This window comes from Acipenser ruthenus, chromosome 14, assembly GCF_902713425.1.
Source record: "Acipenser ruthenus chromosome 14, fAciRut3.2 maternal haplotype, whole genome shotgun sequence".
In the NCBI taxonomy this organism is placed as follows: Eukaryota; Metazoa; Chordata; class Actinopteri; order Acipenseriformes; family Acipenseridae; genus Acipenser; species Acipenser ruthenus.
Genome location: NC_081202.1, coordinates 34709125 through 34727666, shown reverse-complemented (window position 1 = coordinate 34727666; position 18542 = coordinate 34709125). Strand labels below are relative to the sequence as shown.

Here is an 18542-nt window from a genome sequence, read left to right as displayed (position 1 = left end):
AATGTTTCTGTTTGTAAGACGGCGGATCCTACCGACTGTGATAGAGAGCTGATTTTAGGCTGATTCTTTCTCGTGGAAAACTGCACAGACAGTTAAATCTAACTCGACACGCACGTCCAGGTGCACAGTTTTTTAATTTTGTGAGCTTCAATAAAACACTTGATCGATGAATTGCCAACGTGCCCTATTTCGAGCCTCAGCTATCCAGTGACATTGCTAGAATAAAGCTCTTCCATTCATATTTGTTTTGCAATGCATATATTACTATGTATAATGCACATGCTTGTGTGCGTTCGTTTTGAAGGCTTTTGTGACGTCTACACATTATCATCTGGCTGATAATTGAAATTGGTTGTTGATTGCGGCAAGCACTGCTTGAAGTGCATTCGGTGACAACAAGGACCCTGTTCATATTCATTCCTATAACAGTTTTATATGACTGTATCAAAATAATGCATAAATCAAAAATAAAAATTAAAATTCTAGTGTACAGGAGTCTTTCTGTCTTTTATTTAATAGATACATTGATGGGGTACCGGGTTTATGTATATATTTATTTTAGTATATCATGGTATGAATTATACATTTGTTTTCCAGCTAATTCAAAGTTAAAGAGTGTTTGAATATTCGTTTAAATTTTGAAAGAAAATGTGAACATATAAATCCCTGCCCTAGTGTTAAGCCCAACCCATTCCCACTCCAGTGCACCAGGTTATACAGGCTGCCTGTCTGCTGGGCATGGGATTCTCCTCCTCTATGCAACAAAGAAAATGTTCCCCACACTGCACCCCTCGTTGCCTGGAACTCTTGTTAGCCGTCCTCTTCCAGCCGCTGGCTATTTATTAAAGTCATGATGAGATTAATGTTAATTCGTCCTTGTATTCCTGCATAAGTCGTTTTTGCTAAAGCTCTCCCAGTGGGCACTGTATGCAGACTAGCTGGGGCTAGTCATTCAAATTATTAGCTACGGTGTTTCATTTCAAAAGAAGAGAAATCCAAACAGAGGAGATCAACCATCACATTTATATTAATCTGGCCTAGTGGAGAAAGAAATACAACAGAAGAATGAAGACATCAGCACAGCAGTAAATAGTCCCTTTCATTAATCAGATTGCTAATGCTTTGTTATCCCTGATGAAAGGAGGTGCTCGTAAATCCGTTTCGCGTGCCACGTGATTCCTGATATATCCACTTTTCCAGCGGATATATCAGGACATTACTTAGTAAAGGTACCAGGACATAGTTACCTACTAGGGACCTACTTTTTATGGATCTCAGGAACCACTCTCCTGTAACTTTGCATGAACATTTGTTGCTAGAAGTTAGCCGACTTATTTATGCTACTGACAGCTTATTGTCTGAGTTATTGAAGGCTGTATCGTAGCAACCACTTGCCTGGTATAGATTAAACTTTGTATTTACATTAGTTGCAAGACATTATTCCACATCTAGATAGATAGATAGATAGATAGGTAGATAGATAGATAGATATATAGATAGATAGATAGACAGAAATGTATATTACAAATGCACATCATTTTAATTAAAACTGCAGTAGAAGAAATGTAAAGTCAAAATGCGTTCTTACTGTTCGCGGGGAAGAGATATCCAGACCGTATGGTTTTATTGCCGTGTTCTCAAAACCCCCTTTTAAGGTATGTCTGAAGTTCATCTTGATAGTACTGTAACAGCATAACTCGTTGACTAAATAAACAGCAGTCATCACAGATCATTGTGAACACACTCATGAAGTCCTGGAGTCAAACAGTGTTGAGTTGACTCAGCCGAGAAACGGGCCTGCAGTGAGTGTGGCGGGTCAGGGAGGTTCACTGTCCCATGCGGTTCACAAGATTTGCAGCCAGTTTGTTCCTGGCTCATCCCCTTTTCTCCTTGAAGTCGTCAAACACTGCTGCCCGGTAGAGAGCAGCTGTGCTAAGTGCACCGCTCCAATATCTCTTTATCTTACCATATTAAACTATTTTACTAATACTTTTTTTTTTTTTTTTATCATGTATTGATCGCCATGACTTTTATTATGCCAGGCCCAATGAAGCGTTTGTCAGTCATTTAATCACCATGTGAACATACTGTATTTTGAGTATTTAACTCTCAGGTTTTGGGATTTCGAGTTTTGGTTTACGATTTGTGCATTTGACTTTCAAATCCCAAATCCAAAAGTTCCAAACACAATTCGCTGATTAAGTGAAATATTTAATTGAGGCTTGAATAATAAAAGTTTCAGGTTTTTCAGTTAGGAGCTTTCACATTTTGGATTTAAACGTCGACAGTACTTCATTTGGCCCTCCACTGTGTCGACTAATGTGACTGGGCTATTTTAATAAAACTCCACGCACATTGTTTTAATCATGTTCCAAAACCCTCTTCTGAACCAGGAGTTCAGTTGGGCCACAATGTAGGTGAGATGGGGTGAGCTGAATTTCTGTTTACATCTGATTTACTTCTGGGTTCCAACCCCCTTTATAAAGATTGTTATTAGATCCTCACCGTGATTAATGTCCTGAGGAAGTTAGCGGTCAGATAGCTCTTGTATTCAGCCTGTCTTGTTTTTATTGTTTTTTTTTTTTACAGTCGCAGAAGAATGCAGAGATCAAGACACTCAGGGCTTGAGCATGATAATTCTACAGGGGTTCCTTCTGATGTGGAGACTGGGCTACTGAATTAAAGGGTTACTGCAGTACAGCAAGTAAAGTAATGCATAGCAAAGGGTATAGGAAACACGGGATAGCACAGGCAGGCATGATGAATTACTGGAAACGAATGTAAGGTGTGTTCAAACACATGGTAAAAATGGGCAAAAGCATAGTACAGTGCTCCCTTGTTACAGTAACCCTTTATACTGCAGAACAGGTTAAAGAAGGGATCTACCTAATTCGCGATTTCGCAAAAATTGTGACACTGAGGGGTCACCGCGAAATTCACCTCTTTAGGGACCAATGCATTCCGGACTAGTATGGAGAGAGAAAAAAAATCTACTGCACACCACAAACGACGCGAACTGCGTATTTTAGTTCTGTAGGGTTTTTTTTTGTTATTCCTTCGCCGTCCTTTAAAATAAATTTAAAAAAAACATCCTAATAACATTTTAAAAAAAATACTCCAAAGTATTGTGTGATTCGGTGAGTGTGTGTCCGTGTGTGTGTTTGTGTGATTCATGTGTGAGAAAAAAGAATCAAAAAACACAACAGAGAGTCATTTTTATAAATTTAATGTGCAGGTATAGGTTCCAGTTGTATAGGTTTTGTCTGAAATCATTTACACTGCTTTTATTTGTAATGCATTGTTTGGTAAACTCATTGTACTGTATTGAAATAAATGGTAACAGTTCTCTATTTTAATAACCCAAGAAAACATTTAAAAAATGGATCACTAAATAAGAGAGGAATATTATGTAATGTCTTGGGGTTTACAATGCACTGCATGCTAGAGCAAATATATCTGTGTCTGCAGTTGCACCTGTGTAGGTGCTACTTTAGCCCGGCTGGTCTTGCCAGCCCTTTGGAAGATGTCGGGTCTGACCAGGGTGACGGTGGATCCAGTATCGATCAGCGCGGTGCAGGGCACTGATCATAAGTTTGCGACCATGTATTATTATTATTATTATTTGTTTATTTAGCAGATGCCTTTATCCAAGGCGACTTACAGAGACTAGGGTGTGTGAACTATGCATCAGCTGCAGAGTCACTTACAATTACGTCTCACCCGAAAGACGGAGCACAAGGAGGTTAAGTGACTTGCTCAGGGTCACACAATGAGTCAGTGGCTGAGGTGGGATTTGAACCAGGGACCTCTTGGTTACAAGCCTTTTTCTTTAACCACTGGACCACACAGCCTCCTATTTCAACACCCTTTTGCATTACTCATAAAAAATGTTGTAACAGTTCATATTTTGATCCTAAAAATCTTAACAATGACTTACAAAATGTAAACTAATGCAATATTTACAACTGTAATTAATCAAATCAAGATACTTCTATACTAGACACACTATAGTTCAATAAATTCACCCAAATAAATTTCTCTTTCTCTCTCTCTCTCTCTCTTTCTACCTTCCAGACACAGAACCGGATGAAACTGATGGCTGATAACTACGAGGACGACCACCTGAAAAGCCATTCTGACCAGACGAACCACAAGCCCTCCCCAGACCAGGTGAGGCTGTCTCAGTCTTTATTACCTCAGTCAGCCCAGCTTCCAGCCTGGGAAACTCGCTCGAGTGCCTTACTTCCCAGCCACCTCTCCAAACCCTTTCATTGTGCACTTGGTGGATTGGCTATTGATTCCTGGGCAGAAGGAACGCTCCCTTTCTCTTTTACCCGACACCACTTACAAATACACCTGCAGGATTGAATGAGCTTTCATGAGATGCCAGAAACGGTGCTTCTTTAGGAAGCATCATCAAAAACAGTGTATATTTTAGAACGTTCTCTCGACTTACTGTAGCCGTCTCCTCTGTGTACATACTGTAACACAACCCGCATAACTGCTCCCAAAGTATTCTCCTCAGAACAGATTGGTCTGCATATCTGTGGAAGAGGCTGCAACGGTAACTCATGACAAGGTTGTAAAAGACCAGAGGTTTCACTAACACTTCAGAAGATTTTCTAAGACACTACATTAAAGAGTAAGTAGCGGGATTACAAAAAATATAGCGTTGTACGTCCCCACATATTGCTACAAATGTTTAAGTAATGTACCTGTATTTTTTTTTTTTTCATTGTTAAGATCTTGACAACTTTTTACACTTAACTTTAAAGTCTGTTTCAAGGCTCTTTTCAAAATGTCCACTCTGGGTTTGGGAACTGTCCTCTAAATCATTTTGAAAAGAGCTTTGAAAAAGACTTTAAAGTTCTAAGTGTAAATAGATGTCAGGATGTTAACAATGAAATGAAATATTACAGGTACGTTACTTAAACAGTTGTAGCAACACCTGGGGACGTGTAACACTATATTTTTCGGAAACTCCATACTTGCTCTTTCAGGTTTAGTACTGTCATTTTCTAAATATAATGCATACACTTTGTATAGCTCGCACTGACATTGGGTTACATTCCTTGTATACTAACCTAACTCCATAGTATATTGTATACCAAAGTCTATAATGTGTTCCTCATTATGTAATGCAGCCTGTCCCTGAAATTTGCAAGATTTACATCATCTTAATTACAGCACCAACATTATCATCAACAACCCTGTGTTGACTTTGTTCTTTTCAAATTGTTAAGCTAGTAAAGTATTTGTTTCAAATGTGCATTGAGTTATATACATCCTGTGTCTCTCAATACACAACAGTGTATAGGAATCACAGACAGGAACTCCATAACAACAGACCAGAGACCTTCACAACACACAGGGAGAAACGCACAACTTCAGAAATTCAACGTGCATGATTCTGACAACCATTTCATTTTACGAGTGCCTGACAGGTGCTTTATACGGTTCTTGTTTCCAAGTTTGTGCCTGTTGGGTCACTTCTGAATTTCTCGATTTTACCAGAGGACTGGAGTCGCGTCATTTTTTCTTTTCTTTTTCCAAGACAAATGAAGGCAGTAGAATGAGCCATTCTTTAAGTTTTTTAGGTATTTTCCGTCTGACCTAGTTCGAATTGAAATTGGCAAACTCCTTAACAAGTTAACTGCTTATCATTTGACTGCCTTTTGCATCATATTCTGCTTTAAAACAGTTAGTTTGTGAATATTTTAAGCTGCAGTATCCCTTAACCATTCCCTATTTATAAATGTGGTTTTTGGTTGTGTAATGAATATGCAGCAGGCTGGGTGACGTTTGTAGTGCCTGTCTGCAACACAGTCTGCTTCCTTTTCAGAAAACAACACGCCTAGAATAAAGCCAGCCTTCTGAGTGTTTTAATAGAGACTCACGGCTCCCTGGGTGGTTCATCTGGTAAAGGCATGGCCATGTGGTGTGCAGGCAGAGCTATACAGTCAGGGGAGCACAGGTTTGTGTCCTGGCTGTGCAAAGATGATGATCTCCACTGGGGATTGGCTCTGATGCACCCATAGTTTATAAAGGTTAAAAACAGCAGGACTCCTCACCGCGCTGCAGCAGACTGTACTGGCCAGGCACCCATTGTGCTCAAGCAGACACCTGCAGGGCTGGCCTTCATCCTCCACAGGCCAGTAGCAATCTGACATCCGCTCTTGAACTCCTGGCTGTAAAGAGGCAATTGGCTTGGTCATGGGATTGGAGGATGCCCACTGACTTTCAGATCTTCTGAGCTGTTATGGGAATTTGCTGCAGTGAGGGGGCGTAATTGGACATTCTAAATTTACCACAAATAGCGTCACACAAATTTCCATCAATCTTACAGATTAATATTGCTGATTAATCTTCTTAATAGGAATACTGCAGCTTCATTGATTCTTTCTTAATACTTCATTACCTGTGTATAACACTAACCAACTCTTGTTTCAATCCCATGCTGCACTGGGCAAAACCTTGCCATCTCTCAACCAATAGGATGATGAGGAGGGCATTTGGGCATAGCCAATCAGATGCTCTCACAAGCAGCCATTTTGTTCCGAAGGGTGAGCACCTTTTTACAGAACAAAGCAAGCCAAAAACAAACTAATTTGTATTGATTTTTTCCCCCACCAATCACTTGCATCTTTTTTAATTGTTGTTTCATTTTCGAATTTTGCAGCCGTGGCATTGTGTTTGCTCATTTCACCATTTAAATCCTGTTGTGATCAGAAGTTTGTGAACACTGCTTTTTTTTATTGTTGCATTTTGGACAAGGTTTGAAATCAAATTGCATATACACTATATCCAACAAGCTTCACCATTGAGAACACTTGTATTACTTTACTCTAATCAAAGTTAAGGGCCAGGGTTCATCATGGATCTAATAAAGAAGGTCTCATGGATTACTTGTCGCTATTTGACTTTTTATCAAATAATAAAGTAAACAAGCACCTTAAAATTGATGTTCAAAAATTGAGTTACGCACAAACCTGATAAGAAAAACACCCTGCTGAGAATACATCTACACAGAAATCAGAGAATTGATATAAAATAGATGCTAAGATTGTATGCTTAGCTGAATAAGAATCTTCATCATTACTCTCGTACCCCACACAATGAGTGTACAGAGCAGTTTTCAAAACTGGGCTTGCATACTGTGTATATATGTCATCATATAATCTCATTACTCCATAACATAATGGGCAAGGCAGGAATTAATTTAATTGATTTAGTCAAAAAACTAATTAAAACAGTTCAGCCAGTGTAAAGTCTCTAGCCCTGGTCTCATAGTCAGCAAGTCTATAAGTCTCGTTACAAAAAGGATATTGCTGCTCTAGAAAGAGTGCAAAGAAGAGCAACCAGAATTATCCCTGGTTTAAAAGGAATGTCGTATGCAGACAGGCTAAAAGAATTGAATCTATTCAGTCTTGAACAAAGAAGACTACGCGGTGATCTGATTCAAGCATTCAAAATTCTAAAAGGTATAGACAATGTTGACCCAGGGGACTTTTTTGACCTAAAAAAAGAAACAAGGACGAGGGGTCACAAATGGAGATTAGATAAAGGGGCATTCAGAACAAAAAATCGGAGGCACTTTTTTACACAGAGAATTGTGAGGGTCTGGAACCAACTCCCCAGTAATGTTGTTGAAGCTGACACCCGGGATCCTTCAAGAAGCTGCTTGATGAGATTCTGGGATCAATAAGCTACTAACAACCAAACGAGCAAAATGGGCTGAATGGCCTCCTCTCGTTTGTAAACTTTCTTATGTTCTTAAGTCATATATACAGTTGTAGTCAAAAGTTTACATACCCCAATGGAACTTTTTAGACATTTCTCAAAAACAAATAATTTTAGGAAAAATCTTTTGTAGCAAAAGTTTTGGTGATGAAGAAAAAAGTTACAATTATTTATTTCAGCAATTTGTTTTGCAAAACTCAAAAAATGCTAATTCAAAAGCATTCATACCCTGACAAGGAAAATGAAATTAATATCTAGTTGAGGCACCTTCAGCAATAATAACCTCTTTTAAACGATTAGGATATTTGCCAATTAGCTTTTGGCATGATTCCTTAGTGATTTTTGACCATTCTTCAACGCAGCATTTTTCCAGTTCATTCAAATTCCAAGGACTTCTCTTGTGCACAGCCTTCTTCAACTCATACCAAAGATTCTCAATCGGATTTAGATCGGAACTTTGACTAGGCCATTCCAGAACCTTTAACCATTCTGAAGTAGATTTTGATGTGTGCTTTGGGTTGTTATTGTGTTGAAGAAATGTCCAGTTGCTCTTTAAACCAAGTTTTGTAGTGGAGCATTTCAGGTGTTTGGCCAGTGTCTTTTGTTATGCTATGGAATCCATTTTACCATGTGTTAGGGTTGTCAGTTAAGCCTCAAAATAGCAATCGATTAATTGGGCACACAAAATATAATTGTTCGAGTAAATGTCGATGATTGTACCATACATTTTCGGTGCATTCCTCTTCCCACAACAATATTTTAATATCATTGCAGTGAAGTAAAAGCTTGTGCACAACAATTGAATGTGAGGGGTAATTACGCCTTGGTAGCATCAGGAGAAAAAGATAAAAAACCACAACATTCGCAACAAGCCTAAAGCAAGTTTAACATACTACAGGAGTGTTACTAAAATATTTATTCCAAACAGATTACAGTACTTTGGAATGTAATCTATATAAACTAGACACAAGTTTATGAAAACTGTTCAATGACAGCTGCAGCATCACACATTGCATCTTGTTAATACTGTACCCCCTAACCTTCACTATCTGTAAAACACACAATGGAAATACCTGTCTAAAACATAATAATAATAATAATAATAATAATAATAATAATAATACTTACCACAACATGCATATCCGCTAGCTGATCCTTTCTCCAAAATTGCGTTTAACATCACTATCGTTTGTTTATTTAGTTTTAAAGTCATTGAATATTGTTATATATTCATTATATAACAGCTCATTTTGAAACTCAAACGTATATACAGTCAGTTTTCTTCAATGTGTGTAATTTATTTACAGGCTGTTTGCCAGGAATACAAGCCTGTCGTCCTGCTCTGGACCAGGTGGCACGCTTTCTTTCTTTTTATTTTGTTTGTTTATACAGCCAGTACACAGAGGGTTGTACTTACAAAACACTTTCCAAACTGATTCGCTGGTAGGATGGGACCAGCAAATCAGATGCTAGTTAACACGAGCAGGAAAAGAAGAGCACGCCCACTGCTTGTCTATGGCAGAAATACTGTGAATAGCAAGGATTCGGTGCAGTTTTGTTGATAAACTTAAATAATGTTTTTAACTATGTGCGTTACAAAAATGTAATTATTGAATAGATTATCCAGTATTTATATTGATGTATATAAGGAGGAATGGATTCGATTGAAAAATCGATTTTCGATTTAATCGTAGCAGCCCCACCATGTACTGTAACTAAATTTCCTGTGCCATTAGAGGAAAAACAGCCCCATAGAAGCATATTACCACCTCCATGCTTGACAATAGGTATGGTGTTCTTTTCTTTGTACGCCTCACCAGACTTTCTCCAAACGAAACGACTATCAGCATGACTAAATAGCTCGATTTTTATTTCATCACACCACAAAACCTTTGACCAGAACTCGTATCCATCATTCAAATGCTGTTTTGCAAACTAAATGATTGTCCTTGTGACGTTTTCCTAAGAGTGGCTTTTTCCTTGGCACGCGACCATTGAGACCTTCACCATGCAATACTCAACTCAGTTCACTTTGAATATCTTTGGCAGTGAATCTCGGATTGTTATTAACCTTCCTCAGAGTTCTTCTACTTGTTCTTGGTGAAAGAACCTTCTTCCTTCCAGACCGAGGGAGTGTTGTGATAGTACCATGAGTCTTGTACTTCTTGATAATATGTTGAAATTGGGATACTCAGATGCTTGGAAATTTTCTTGTATCCTTCTCCAGCTTAATGACAATAAATAATTTTCTGCATAAGGTCTTCAGATAGCTCTTTACTTTCTCATATTGACTTATTTGTAATGACAGCAATCATCCAATGCCTAACCCTTTTATACTCTCTAAGAATGTTCACCTACAATCCAGCATTTTCTAGACTTTTCTAGAATTAGGTTCTGCATTATCATATTGAAATTGCTAGCACCTATCATAGCATCAAAGGGTATGAATACTTTTGAATTAGCATTTTTTTTGGGCAAAAAAATTGCTGAAATAAATAATGTAGACATCTATTTCTTGTAACTTTTTTTCCTCATCCACAAAAGCAAAACTTTTGCTACAAAAGATTTTTCGAGAGATTTCTAGAAATTATAAATTTCCATTGTGGTGTGTAACTTTTGACTACAACTGTATTTATGGAATCGTGTGCTGGATTTAAACTGGTAGTATGCAAGCTGCCACCACCTTTTCTAAAAGGTCTAGTATCTGCCCAGAACTACACTATAGCACACAAAGGCAATGCAATTAAATAGTTTTATAAATCAAAACACACTACAGTGCACAGGGAAACAGCAAATGAGTAGCCCTGTCACCCCACCTCAGACCAAGTACGAAATGTGTCCAGCTAATGTCAAAATGCATTAAAAAGACATTTAAAGGTGATGCAATTTTGACCACGTCTCTGCTTCACCTCCTAAACCCAAACCCAGACCCCCTCCACCACACACACGCACACACACGTTCGTTTATAGTGTTTATGAGGACTTTCCATTGACTCACTATATTTTAAACAAAACTCAACACAGGGTGAAAGCCAACAACAAACAAAATATTTGGGTACTTTTAGTTTGTTTTAAAAAACAATAATGATTGTTTAATATCTGTTTAAACACTACAAGGACTTGGCCTGTGTCCTCATAAGGTAGGTTGTGTCACACTTTCCTTCCTTGTGGAGACCTTTTTGACCCAGCAAGCACTATAAACCTGCCACACACACACACACACACACACACACACACACACACACACACACACACACACACACACACACACACACACACCACACACACGCACTCATGCATCCACACATACACACACACACACCCACTCACGCACCTACACACACACATTCACGCCCCCCCCCCCAAACACACACACACACACACACACACACACACACACACACACACAAACTTCCACACTCGCTCACACACACACACACACACTCACACACACACACACACAAACTTCCACACTCGCTCACACACACACACACACACACACTCACACTATGTATGTGGAGGAGGGGAGGGGTCACTTTGGGTATGATTGTGGTAACTCTAGCACTTCCGCTGTACTGTCTGGGAAGGGCAGGATCAGACCCTGTAGAAATAACTCAAACCCTCCATTACAGGAGGCTATATATTTCAATTATTGTATAAACATAGTCTTTTGGACCATGGTTGACCCAGAAGTAGGGAGGAATGGGGATATTTATTTAATGTCCTGTAAGCCTGTGCCAGGGTTGGAATTGCTGTTTGCGGGTTTCACTTCTCCAAACCATCCCTAACCCCCTGCCTTTTAAAGGTCTTTAAATTAAAAATCCATCTGCGTGGGTCACCAAAAAAAAATGGAAAAAAATCTTTTTTTAATCTGTTTTTCCAGATCCTCCCATAATAGAGAAAGAAGCACCATTGTTAGAATTTCTCTTTGGTACCACAAGGCTTTCTTTTTATACAAACTTTTGAACAGTGCCTTCCAGACTCATCCCACTTGGGAATCTTGGAAAGTGACTCCCTGGTAAAAGAATATTAGGGAAGTTCATTTCGAAAAGATGCTTTAGGAAGAAGCAGATCAGCACCTAATATATTTATTACCAGCTGTTCAAAGGTTAGAAAGCTGTGTTTAGGAGAGAAAAAAAAATGTGAATTATACATTTAGGTGGGTGTTTGAGTATGCAGGAAAACACTGCAAGAAGTTAATTATCACTGCAATGTATTAGTCTGTTTTGCTTTGAATTTCTCAATATGAAACCTCTTACAATCCAAACCTCTGAGCTAATTCACGTAAGTTCTTCCGGATCAACTGATATGAGCAAGATTATTATATTTATTATAATATTCAATAAAAAAGCATTATTCCAAATGATCAATCTTTTAGCTACCAGAATGGAATTCAACCTCTGTCTTGTCTTATTGCTTATTGTTGGTTTCCTCAAAGAATCCAAAAATCCAACTCTAGTAATACATCTTTGATTTCTTCCACCGTTTAAGTGACCTATTTTTTTTTGGAAATCTAAGAATGAATACAAATCTATTCAACCACCTTATAGAGCAACTTGGTACTTGGTATATCACTTTGTAAATTATTTCAGTATCACTCATCACATCCTGGTGTCTTTAATTAAAACTCAGAAATTTAAAACACCTCAGTGGCCTCAAAATAGCTCTCAAACATGTCTTCTCTCTTAAGTACAGCTGGTCCACCAGAGTGTAACTGTTAACCTGTCCCCCTTGCAACACATGTGTAGATGTATTTATTTAATCATGAAGAGATACCACAGGCTCCCGAGTGGCGCATCCAGTAAAGGCGCTCCTCGCTGGATGTGCCCTATAGCCTGGAGATCGCAGGTTCGAATCCAGGCTATGTCACAGCTGACCGTGACCGAGAGTTCCTAGGGGGCGGCGCACAATTGGCTGAGCGCTGCCCGGGTAGGGAGGGCTTAGGTCGGCAGGGGAATCCACGGCTCACCGCGCATCAGCGACCCCTGTGGCCGATAGGGCGCCTGTGGCTCTGCAGCGGAGCCGCCAGATCTGTGTTGTCCTCCGGCACTATAGGTCTGGTGGCGTTGCTGTGGAAAATGACGGCTTGGAAGGAGCACGTTTCGGAGGACGCGTGTTCCAGCCTCCGTTTCCCGAGTCGGCAGGGGGGTTGCGAGCGGTGAGCCAGGGATACAGATAATAATTGGGCATGCTAAATTGGGGTGAAAACCGGGGTAAAAATAATTGGCGACGACTAAATTTATAAAAAAAAAAATAAAAAAAAATGAAGAGATACCACAAAGAAAAAATATGGTGTTTCTTACATTCACTGTGGGCAGTGTTGCAGGCGGGGGCAGTTTAATGGTTACACTCTGCCGTACAAGAGGTCACATGGGTGCTTTTAACTTCTGAGTTTTAACAAAGTTCCTAGGATGTGATGACTAAAACTGAAAACAATATGCAAAGGGATTCTGAAGAAAAATAATACATCAGTAAAGATACCCGTGACATTTCACACTCGTACCAGGTTTCTCTTTAAATTACATGGCAAATAAGACAGATTATCACTTCACCTGCTCCATGACCTTACTCCTTGAGATTGCTTTGCTGGCCTTAATGTCTGCCAGTCCAATCCGCTGCAGCAGCAATGACTAATAATCAATACAGTTCTGGAAGGCATGCCAAATGGAAATGGACTGCGAAAAAGACTTTCCATCTTTAAGAAAAACTAATTACAAAAAAAGAATATATGATCAAACTGAAGAAGTATATATACATTTGTGTTTGTTTTCAAACCTTGCGTACTGGTCATTTTTGTGTTTGTATCCAAATATTTGTGTAAGACACTCCCTTGTTTTTTCTTTTTTTATTTGATTGCTGTATTAACATTTTCTTTTTTGTTTAATTGTTGGTGGCACTTTAATCTCACTTTCAGCTTCTTCATCATCATCATCATCATCATCATCATCACTGTTTGATTTTGTTGCCTTTGTTTAATTATTCTTCCCTCCCCAAGGCAATTATTTTACCTGTTGATAGCGCTGAAACATCCACCACTAAGAACCAGTGGGCAAGTAAATACATAGAACGCAAAGTGTTGGATACAGTAATAGGCAGTACATTTACCTAACTGTCTACAAAGTATTGTGATGAGCGTCTGTCTGTTTTCAGAGAGAGTTTCCCTTTCAGAACATTTCTGTTGAGTTTTGGTGAAGCTGCTTGGATTTTACAGCAACCTGTAATTCTTTTTTCATAATTTATAGTTAAATAAGAATCATTAAACGGTATAGCTACAGGTACATTGCAGGTTTGTAGTTGTGGAGAGCAAAACATGTCTATACTGCCTGCCATGCCTCTGAGAGAAAGAAGTTGGTATTCCGCGGCATCTTTCTTGCAGACACACAGTATAAAATTGGCCAGGATTGCCTCTGGGAAGTGTGATGAATTTGCGGGGTCCTGCTGATGTCAGGCTAGTTAGGTGTAGTTTAATTATCTGAATGTCTGCAAAGGCTTTCCGTACCGTGTTTGTATTTTCTTGTTGTTTTCTGTCCGCATTTGACCTTGGTATAAATCTTTAAGGGCAGTTTTCTTTTTCTGCCATTTTCAGTTTGACCAGATGTTGTTAGTACAGATGTTGATCAGGGTTACTGAAGAGGTTATGTTCTGTAAACTGCTATCGGGGTGGGTGGGAGTCAGTGACATACATTTAATTTTGCTAAGTACAGTACGTCATAGCTTTGCATTATTCCAGTAAAAGTTTGTGTGTTTGTTTCTTGCTGTCCATGTTGTGTGTCTTTTGAAATGTGTTTATTATTTTAAATCTTGAAACAAAGCACTTACATTTTTCAAAGCTTTTAAAAAATGTGTATTGTTTGTATGTTTTTTATTTGCTTACTTTTTTATTTTCTTAGGTAAATACCTACAAGGCAACTAATGTCTTTAATTGAAACCATTGAAAATCATAGATAATAGTAAAGTTGACATAATTATATAATGCAAACAAACTGCCTTTACTACTAGTCATTTAGAAAAGCCATCAACTAACAGTCTGTATTATTCATCTCCGGTTTGTTTTTCTGTTGTGTTTTAATCATACTGACTCAATCACATTCAGGTCCATCATTAAACAGCCAAGCCTTGTTTTACAGCCAAGCCTTGTTTTGTGCAAAGATTGGTTTTACTGCTTTACATGCTTGCAGTGCAAGTACTGATATATCAATGCATATAAGTCTCTGTAAAGGGACTACAGGCTCCACAATGTACCAAGTTCAGGCACTTCCTGCCAAATGAATAAGTTTGGCATGTAAATGTGCGTGTTTTTCACAATGCAGTCGTCAATTATTTTAAAGGAATTATGTATTTGTCCTCTCTGTTTGGAACAGGAGACGATATAGGAAAAATATTAGCTATATTTGATCAGATTCCTCCATGATGCAGTCTCAACATAATGTGATTTTTGAAAATATAAAGCAGAAAGTAAAAACGGCCATTGGTGTGTGCTCAAAATTTCATTGTACCAAATTGCTTTCGGGAAAGCACGCTGGAGCAGAATGCTTTCCTGAATTATCTATATTCCACCACAGGAGCACACATGCAGATAACTGTAGTGCATTGTGTAGTGATGTACAGTTGAATATTTTATTTTTAGCCTGAGGTTCCAGACACCTCCTAGTCCTCTAGTCTAAACTGCCATGCGAACGCAAGACAGAGTTAGTCCCTGGCATTGGATTCCTGAAGGATGTGTTTAAAGTCAGATTACTAAGATGACTTAGTTCTGCAAAGCCCTCCTGCCTGTATCTCAGTCCTTTCAAACAGAAACCATTGTGCCTCCTGGGTGGGAAGAAACCTGCAGAGCCTGTTAACTGGCAAGGATAAACACTACTTAAATATCATTGTCTGGTAAAAATGTAATAAACTTTGGTAATGGGAACACCGTGCATCAGTAGACAGTATTACGTTACAGGGTACATGAGAAACCGCTCAACATGATTCGAGGAAGCAACAGAACAAGTTATTACAGGTACTGCTCTCTGATAGGCTGGATGTTGTTCTTGGACTGATAATCAAATCAATATGTCTCAAGCTGTAGCAACTGTAGCAGTTTTTACTGAAGAATAAGGCCAGGTGATTATATGCATACCACTGTATTGGTATAAACTACCTACCAGCAAGTAATACTAATGCTAAAAGAAACTTTTAATAAAATTCACTGACCAAACCTTTCGACTAGAAGTCTTTTTCAGTGTCTTAAATCTTTTTTTTTTTTTTTTTAAACTTCTAGCTGAAATGTTTGTCATTTTAATTTTTTAAGTTTATTTTGGTGTTTGTAAATTCAGCACCATTCAGTGTTTAATAGTTATAGAAGGGAGTATTTATTAATTATTTTTATTATTATTATTAGTTTTTTTGTTTATTTGTTTATTTAGCAGATGCCTTTATCCAAGGCGACTTACAGAGACTAGGGTGTGTGAACTATGCATCAGCTGCAGAGTCACTTACAACTACGTCTCACCTGAAAGACGGAGCACAAGGAAGTTAAGTGACTTGCTCAGGGTCACACAATGAGTCAGTGGCTGAGGTGGGATTTGAACTGGGGACCTTCTGGTTACAAGCCCTTTTCTTTAACCACTGGACCACACAGTCTCCTTATTTTATTTTGGGGTAGTATTGGGATACCCTCTGCCCCCGTGCTTGCTAATGATTAATAGATGGCATGTCTGCTCTGAAGACTCAACTTAACATACCCATCTTGATCTCCCAGGTTGACCCTTCACAGAACCCACTTTATTATACACAAATGGAGTCCCTGCCATTTTATTGTGGGTTTATTCAAGTAATACTAAGGCGTGTCAATTTAACAAATGTTATAACAGCACAGGGTTTATACAATCTACTACACTGTCCAGTCCACATTGTACTTCTTGGGTCAGATATCTGATAGAGTCTGATTGTTTTTGGATTTTTAGAGTAACGTCACTGAGGGGTCAAGGGATGCTGCAGGTAGCCGTGGAATCCACTAACCAGAATAAGGAAGTACAGTAAAAATCAGAAGTAACAGCAACTTGAGTAATTTCATGGGCTTTTCTAAACTGTTCAAAGCACTTGCTAGTACGAGAAAGCTTTGAAGTGCCACCTTCTCTGCACAGTTACTGGATGATGAGCCCTGCTTCGAAGTGCCACCTTCTCTGCACAGTTACTGGATGATGAGCCCTGCTTTGAAGTGCCACCTTCTCTGCGCAGTTACTGGATGATGAGCCCTGCTTTGAAGTGCCACCTTCTCTGCACAGTTACTGGATGATGAGCTCTGCTTTGAAGTGCCACCTTCTCTGCACAGTTACTGGATGATGAGCTCTGCTTTGAAGTGCCACCTTCTCTGCACAGTTACTGGATGATGAGCCCTGCTTTGAAGTGCCACCTTCTCTGCACAGTTACTGGATGATGAGCCCTGCTTTGAAGTGCCACCTTCTCTGCACAGTTACTGGATGATGAGCCCTGCTTTGAAGTGCCACCTTCTCTGCACAGTTACTGGATGATGAGCCGTGCTTAGGGGGCCGTGGGAGAGAGCATGGGGGGGACTACAGGGATATATATATAGGTCCTCCAAGTTCTATACTACATAAACATTTTAAAGGCGTCTTGTAGGCTAGAAAGAGAAAAACAGCTGGCGTCTGTTCCTGCTGATGTGACAGAATGTGTTTCTGTTCCAGACCACCTCCCTCGCGCAGTGGGAAGGTGCTGAGGATGTTCAGCAATGCCACAAGTGAGAAATTCCCCTTGATTTGGAACAGGACTGGAAAGCGCCTGGATTCTTTGCTCAGCACCCCAGATCAACACAGTACTTCAGCAATCAGCAGGCTCCCCCTAAGGGTTTTTTTTTGCTGGGATCTATGTCTTTGATTGCTTTCAGATCAGCATTACCTTTAAACAGTAAGAAGCAGGGTTCCAAAAAGTACAGAGTTACACGACCCCACGTGTTGTTACAACTACTTAAATAATGTACCTGTCATTTTTCTTTTCATTGTTAACATCCTGACAACCTTTTACACTTATAACTTTAAAGTCTGTTTCAAAGCACTTTTTTTGAATTGTCGGTCTAGTGCACTGGGGTTGGAGATCTATCCTAAATCTCAACAGGATAACATAACAAGTGCTCTGGCTTTTCTGTTCCACATCATGGATCATTATTGCTGTGTTACCTGTTTGACAATGTGGGCAATAATCCTTACACTGTCAGTGCACTAGAACAGACATGTTGAAAATAGCTTTGAAACAGACTTTAAAGTTACAAGTGTAAAAAGTTAGCAATGAAAATAAAAATTACAGGAATGCAATGGGAAGGTGTTTAAGGCTAGGAATTGAAATGGTTGGAAATGTCATTTAACATATTACTTATTTTTTTACATTGGTCAAGCATTCTTTTGTTGTGATTTATAAATCCATATATTAGAAGAATATCATAGATAAAATACATCCATGAGTTAATTTACATTCCCTCCACTTGGAAATAGTTTGAATGTGTGCAGAATCTTTTTGAGATGCATTAGAAATCCAGTTTAAATGTGGACATTAAAGTAATCTTGAATGAGGAATGCTTTTTTAATCAAAATAATTTAGACTTGGGAAGTACTTGGGACCCAGTTTGTTTGCATGTTAAAATGAACCTGTCCTCTGACTGAGGCAGGGATAAGAATGATTTGATAACTTTTTAAACAGGAGAACTTGATTGATGATCTGGGATTCCTCTGATAAAAAAAAGGGTGTGTACTGTGTGTGTGAGAGAAAGACAGGGAGAGGATCCTGTCTACCTCGCTGTCTTAAGAGAT

General features: G+C 38.9%; 1 protein-coding gene across 15 annotated transcripts in view; it reads left to right on the top strand.

The window, feature by feature from the left end:
• The window catches only part of LOC117419463 (ELKS/Rab6-interacting/CAST family member 1), a 357387-nt gene that overhangs the window by 279076 nt on the left and 59769 nt on the right, over positions 1-18542 (top strand). For 11 of the 15 annotated variants that reach the window (XM_058986432.1, XM_058986434.1, XM_058986433.1 and 8 more), the window contains one exon: positions 4075-4170. In XM_058986432.1, coding sequence (XP_058842415.1) covers positions 4075-4170 — 96 coding nt within the window. Of the gene's footprint in view, positions 1-4074; positions 4171-6495; positions 6564-18542 lie in introns of all 15 variants that reach the window. The other 4 variants (XM_058986442.1, XM_058986443.1, XM_058986444.1 and 1 more) reach the window with 1 other exon arrangement.